We start from the raw sequence: 6,508 nt of genomic DNA, 5'->3' as shown, positions 1-6,508 counted from the left end.
ACTTCTTCTTTGACTTCAGTTTTGCTAGTAGATGGCATATCAATAGATTTTTTTTTCTGGCTTGATGTACGCTTTTCACCTTCAAAACACAATTTAAAAATAATAAAATTTTCACAATTCATTAGATATTTAGTACTACGAGGTGTCACACAAAAGTAATGAGACTTTCTTAACTATTAATGTTATCTATAAAGCGATTATTAAAATATGATTAGGAAACACTTATATGAGACTGCTATAAGTATTGATAAAATCAGTTCATCTATATTATCTATAATATGCTCTGATATTAAGGGAATAGTTTTGGTTAAATGGATTCCTAGTAGACAGACAGTAAACCAATATTATTATGAAGAGGTATTAATTAAATTCAGAGAATGTATTAGGGAAAAGACCAGATCTGTGGAAGAAAAGCTGGATTTTTCACCAGGACAATACTACACTACATTTTCAATTCAATATTTTTTGACTGAAAAAAAAAATTTCTATACTATATTTCAACAACCCCTATCCAACTCACCAGATCTAGCTCATTGTGATTTTTTCTTATTTCTAAAAATTAAAAATTCTTTAAAAAGAAACCATTTTCAAACGGTTGATGATGTAAATATAAAAATGGCAAAACTTTTATAAGGGCTTACTGAAAGCGATTGGTAGAACTGTTTTTGAGAATGGCAGCGAAGAATGGAATAGTGTGTAGTTGCTAAGGGAAGATACTTTGAAGGCAATAATCGTTAAATTATAAAATTTTAAAAATAAAGCACTTTTATTCAAAAAGTTTTGTTACTTTTTTGTAACACCTCGGATACTCACTATGGGCATAACTAGTTGAAGGCTGGTTAGGGTCAAAATTTTCTTCTTCTTCTGTTGAGTGACCAGATGTTTCTTCTTTTAAAATAATTTGTTTCAACCTTCTAGGTCGTTTAGATCTTATACTAAAATCATCATCACTACCATTGTCACTTGGACTATTGTCATAAGATCTTCTTCTTTTTAAACGGCATCTTCTTTGAGGACGAGAACTCAAATGATTGGCTAAAGCTATGATGATACAAATGTAATTAATAATATATTAATTGATAAATCAAGAGTTTTTGTATTACATGAATTATTAGAATGTCTAGAGGATTTTTTCCATTTGGCTAATAATTCCTTTATGTGTTCTTCAGACATTTCAATCATACCTTGAGTCATTTTCTCTATCTGTGCATATATAAATATATACATATATATATATTATAAATAAAACTTAATTACTTTAGCTATCACTAAAAATATACGACATAACTTATCCAACCTCTTTATTAGGATGAACCTTGGCATACACTTGAGAATTCTCAAATACTCGTCTAATATCCTCACAGAATTCTTCAAGGTTATTGTAGTTATCTGCACGTAATTCTTCCCTAATTGTTGTTAAATCCATTGGAGTACTTACAATACGCCCATAGTCTGGATATTTATTATAATCAATAGGTTCCCTAAACATTAATTAATTTTTAAGTATTTAGATTTAGATTTAATGAAAAATTGATTAAACTACCTAAATGGTTCACTGTCTTTGGATAACCAAATCATTTGTAAAAATTTTTTACATTCTGCTTTCCAGTCAAATGGTTGTTTACTCCTTTCTCTTAATGTACGAGGTCGAAGTCTTTGTGGACGATTTTGATTTGTATTACCATTTTTTTTATTTTCTTCTTCACTGTTTTTAAAATTTTGTTGTAATTGGCGGCACAAAGCAGGTACTTCAACAGGTGTATTAGATCTGGATAAAAATATTTACAATTAAACATCATAAATATGGTTGATTTTCTTTCTATTTAAAAAATTAATATAACATACTTAATTATTGTTAGTAATATTTCTGTAATAATACGAGCATTTCTCACAATATCACTACCTTCTTCATTAAATTTCTCAGCATTACTAGCTATGTAACGTGCATCAAACTGAACAGCAGCCAAACGTCTATAAAAACGATTTTCTAATCTTTCCTAAGAGAAACTTAGTTAATAATTATTTAAATTTAGGTTTTCAAAAATAACTACTTTTATTATTGAAAGATCAATAGGGTATTCTACTATATAAGCATATGATGGATATTCTTGAATATCGACAGGAGCCAAAAACGGTTCTGCGAGAGACATACCCATAAGATCATGCAAACCTCTGAGTATTCGATCACATATTAAATCACGAGTACCACTTGGCCATTCTTTATTTCCAGATTCAGGTTGATATAAAATATCTTTCATTTCTTTTGCAGTTACTGGTAGAGACATACCATTAAGAGGTTCTCCTTAAAAAAATTTTTAATTAATAATAATAATAATATATTATTAGTATGATTTAAAATGTAGAAATTCATACTTTTGGGATTTATAGGTTCCATATCCCAGGGACTTAAATTTTCATTTTCTTCGTTATCCCAAAGAACTTTATAACATAAAAATGGTGATTTAGATGAACTTTTTTCTAAAATTTTACCACACCACCAAGCATTATCAATCATACTTCTGAAACGTTGTCCTAAAATTAAAATAATATTATTTAANACAAAACACAATTTAAAAATAATAAAATGTTCACAATTCATTAGATATTCAGTACTACGAGGTGTCACACATAAGTAATGAGACTTTCTTAACTATTAATGTTATCTATAAAGCGATTATTGGAATATGATTAGGAAACACTTATATGAGACTGCTATGAGTATTGATAAAATCACTTCATCTATATTATCTATAATATTCTCTGATATTAAGGGAATAGTTTTGGTTACATGGATTCCTAGTAGACAGACAGTAAACCAATATTATTATAAAGAGGTATTAATTAAATTCAGAGAATGTGTTAGGGAAAAGACCAGATCTGTAGAAGTAAAGCTGGATTCTTCACCAGGACAATACTACACTACTTTTCAATTCAATATTTTTTGACTGAAAAAAATATTTCTATACTATATTTCAACAACCCCTCTCCAACTTACCAGATCTAGCTCATTGTGATTTTTTTTTATTTCCAAAAATTAAAAATTCTTTAAAAAGAACCCATTTTCAAACGGTTGATGATGTAAATATAAAAATGGCAAAACTTTTATAAAGGCTTACTGAAAGCGATTGATAGAACTGTTTTTGAGAATTGCAGCGAAATATGGAATAGTGTGTAGTTGCTAAGGGAAGCTACTTTGAAGGCAATAATCACTAAATTATAAAATTTTAAAGCACTTTTATTCAAAAAGTTTTGTTACTTTTTTGTAACACCTCGGATACTCACTATGGGCATAACTAGTTGAAGGCTGGTTAGGGTCAAAATTTTCTTCTTCTTCTGTTGAGTGACCAGATGTTTCTTCTTTTAAAATAATTTGTTTCAACCTTCTAGGTCGTTTAGATCTTATACTAAAATCATCATCACTACCATTGTCACTTGGACTATTGTCATAAGATCTTCTTCTTTTTAAACGGCATCTTCTTTGAGGACGAGAACTCAAATGATTGGCTAAAGCTATGATGATACAAATGTAATTAATAATATATTAATTGATAAATCAAGAGTTTTTGTATTACATGAATTATTAGAATGTCTAGAGGATTTTTTCCATTTGGCTAATAATTCCTTTATGTGTTCTTCAGACATTTCAATCATACCTTGAGTCATTTTCTCTATCTGTGCATATATAAATATATACATATATATATATATATTATAAATAAAACTTAATTACTTTAGCTATCACTAAAAATATACAACATAACTTATCCAACCTCTTTATTAGGATGAACCTTGGCATACACTTGAGAATTCTCAAATACTCGTCTAATATCCTCACAGAATTCTTCAAGGTTATTGTAGTTATCTGCACGTAATTCTTCCCTAATTGTTGTTAAATCCATTGGAGTACTTACAATACGCCCATAGTCTGGATATTTATTATAATCAATAGGTTCCCTAAACATTAATTAATTTTTAAGTATTTAGATTTAGATTTAATGAAAAATTGATTAAACTACCTAAATGGTTCACTATCTTTGGATAACCAAATCATTTGTAAAAATTTTTTACATTCTGCTTTCCAGTCAAATGGTTGTTTACTCCTTTCTCTTAATGTACGAGGTCGAAGTCTTTGTGGACGATTTTGATTTGTATTACCATTTTTTTTATTTTCTTCTTCACTGTTTTTAAAATTTTGTTGTAATTGGCGGCACAAAGCAGGTACTTCAACAGGTGTATTAGATCTGGATAAAAATATTTACAATTAAACATCATAAATATGGTTGATTTTCTTTCTATTTAAAAAATTAATATAACATACTTAATTATTGTTAGTAATATTTCTGTAATAATACGAGCATTTCTCACAATATCACTACCTTCTTCATTAAATTTCTCAGCATTACTAGCTATGTAACGTGCATCAAACTGAACAGCAGCCAAACGTCTATAAAAACGATTTTCTAATCTTTCCTAAGAGAAACTTAGTTAATAATTATTTAAATTTAGGTTTTCAAAAATAACTACTTTTATTATTGAAAGATCAATAGGGTATTCTACTATATAAGCATATGATGGATATTCTTGAATATCGACAGGAGCCAAAAACGGTTCTGCGAGAGACATACCCATAAGATCATGCAAACCTCTGAGTATTCGATCACATATTAAATCACGAGTACCACTTGGCCATTCTTTATTTCCAGATTCAGGTTGATATAAAATATCTTTCATTTCTTTTGCAGTTACTGGTAGAGACATACCATTAAGAGGTTCTCCTTAAAAAAATTTTTAATTAATAATAATAATAATATATTATTAGTATGATTTAAAATGTAGAAATTCATACTTTTGGGATTTATAGGTTCCATATCCCAGGGACTTAAATTTTCATTTTCTTCGTTATCCCAAAGAACTTTATAACATAAAAATGGTGATTTAGATGAACTTTTTTCTAAAATTTTACCACACCACCAAGCATTGTCAATCATACTTCTAAAACGTTGTCCTAAAATTAAAAAAATATTATTTAAACCCAACTTGAAAATAAATATGGAAATATATATCAATATATATTAAGTGATTAAACATTATAATTAATATTAATACCTTCTTTCCATTTTCTAGCTAAACCAGTTTCATAAGTTTGCCTTAAAACTAGAAAATCAATAACATCTTGCATATCATGGTATTTAAGATCAAAACTGAACGAAGTATGTTCACCATTTTCTTTTAATACAGCTAATCTTAAACCACATAAGCGTGGTGGTCTAATCTCATACTTAATACCAATTACTTTAACCATTTGAGGTTCCTAAGTTCAATAAATACAATTCATCAACATTTATATTTAATATTAAATTTTATTTTCTTTTACTTTAAGCTCTAAATCTCCCCAAGGTACAAACTGTGTTTTTTTTAATTTATACACTTTTTTTGTCTCAACTGCTTCTAAGTATAAATTATAACCTTGCTCAAAAAACATACAAATGTCTCCCATTTGAGGACAATAAGGAGATTTTTTTGGTAAAACTTCAGAAAACCATTCTGAAGGTCTGTAAATTTCTGGAACTTCCTAAATTAAAATACAATGAAATTAATATAATTAATATTAAATTGATTTAGAGGAAATAAAAGAAAAAAATTATAATCTAACTAAATTAGAAAATTTTTGAATGTTTATTTTTTTTCTAATTACTTTTTGGACTTTTCTAGGTGAGATGGTTTTAGGTCCTTCATGAGGAGATGATGGAGGTGATGGTGAAGATGGAGGGGTAGTATCTCTTTTTACACGTCTTCTTCTNTGATGGTGAAGATGGAGGGGTAGTATCTCTTTTTACACGTCTTCTTCTATGTTGAGTTCTTTTGGGAGGTTCAAGGTTGGTACCACTATCAGCAACCCAATCTGAGTACTCAGAACTATCCCCTAAATCAGTATCTGTATCAGTTTCAACTTTTTCATTTGAAGCACCTCCATCTGTGTAGTCTGTATCTTCATCTCCCGTTTCTTCTGGATTAGAAGATGATCTATTATCCTAAATATAAAAAAAAAACATTGATGTACAAATTTCTATTATTGAATTTATTATTTTGTTTTACATGAGGATCATTTTCAATATTTGTTGCTCTAGTACTGTATGAATGTTTTGCTTGGGGTTTTTTCTTTGGCTTAATAGATAAAACTTGTGGTTTTTCATCGATTAATATTGGTTTTTTGCTTTCTACAGTAAACTCTTCTTCTTCCATTTCACTCAATTTTTGTCTATTAGGCATAATAAATTTGTAATGGTTATTAATATTTTTAAAATTTAAAAATTTATTAATTTGTTTACATTCTATTTTGAATTTTATCCATAATCGAAGGTTTAAGAGGTTTACAAATTATCCGAGGTCTGTTATCACTAGAATATGTATTTCCATTTTGTTCCATGGAAGGATGTAAGCTAATAACTCCTAATAACAAAATATTTTGTTACATTTAAATGTATATGTATATACACAAGCATACACA

General features: G+C 28.2%; 1 protein-coding gene across 1 annotated transcript in view; it reads right to left on the bottom strand.

The window, feature by feature from the left end:
- The window catches only part of LOC126902136 (PH-interacting protein-like), a 6,878-nt gene extending 434 nt beyond the window's left edge, over nucleotides 1-6,444 (bottom strand). Inside the window, exons 1-14 of the mRNA XM_050679161.1 lie at nucleotides 6,330-6,444; nucleotides 6,097-6,259; nucleotides 5,850-6,032; nucleotides 5,696-5,800; nucleotides 5,375-5,572; nucleotides 5,107-5,311; nucleotides 2,374-2,532; nucleotides 2,052-2,302; nucleotides 1,846-1,997; nucleotides 1,544-1,768; nucleotides 1,298-1,481; nucleotides 1,104-1,203; nucleotides 814-1,041; nucleotides 3-79 (exon numbers count right to left, since the gene is read on the bottom strand). Coding sequence (XP_050535118.1) covers nucleotides 3-79; nucleotides 814-1,041; nucleotides 1,104-1,203; nucleotides 1,298-1,481; nucleotides 1,544-1,768; nucleotides 1,846-1,997; nucleotides 2,052-2,302; nucleotides 2,374-2,532; nucleotides 5,107-5,311; nucleotides 5,375-5,572; nucleotides 5,696-5,800; nucleotides 5,850-6,032; nucleotides 6,097-6,259; nucleotides 6,330-6,427 — 2,328 coding nt within the window. The 5' untranslated portion in view covers nucleotides 6,428-6,444. The remainder of the gene's footprint in view (nucleotides 1-2; nucleotides 80-813; nucleotides 1,042-1,103; nucleotides 1,204-1,297; nucleotides 1,482-1,543; nucleotides 1,769-1,845; nucleotides 1,998-2,051; nucleotides 2,303-2,373; nucleotides 2,533-5,106; nucleotides 5,312-5,374; nucleotides 5,573-5,695; nucleotides 5,801-5,849; nucleotides 6,033-6,096; nucleotides 6,260-6,329) is intronic.
- Between the last annotated feature and the right edge of the window lie 64 nt (nucleotides 6,445-6,508).

The sequence above is a fragment of the Daktulosphaira vitifoliae genome, unplaced genomic scaffold (genome assembly GCF_025091365.1).
Source record: "Daktulosphaira vitifoliae isolate Bord-2020 unplaced genomic scaffold, ASM2509136v1 Scaffold_3, whole genome shotgun sequence".
NCBI lineage: Eukaryota > Metazoa > Arthropoda > Insecta > Hemiptera > Phylloxeridae > Daktulosphaira > Daktulosphaira vitifoliae.
Note: the sequence above shows the minus strand (reverse complement) of the source record. Positions and strands in the feature narration are given on the sequence as shown.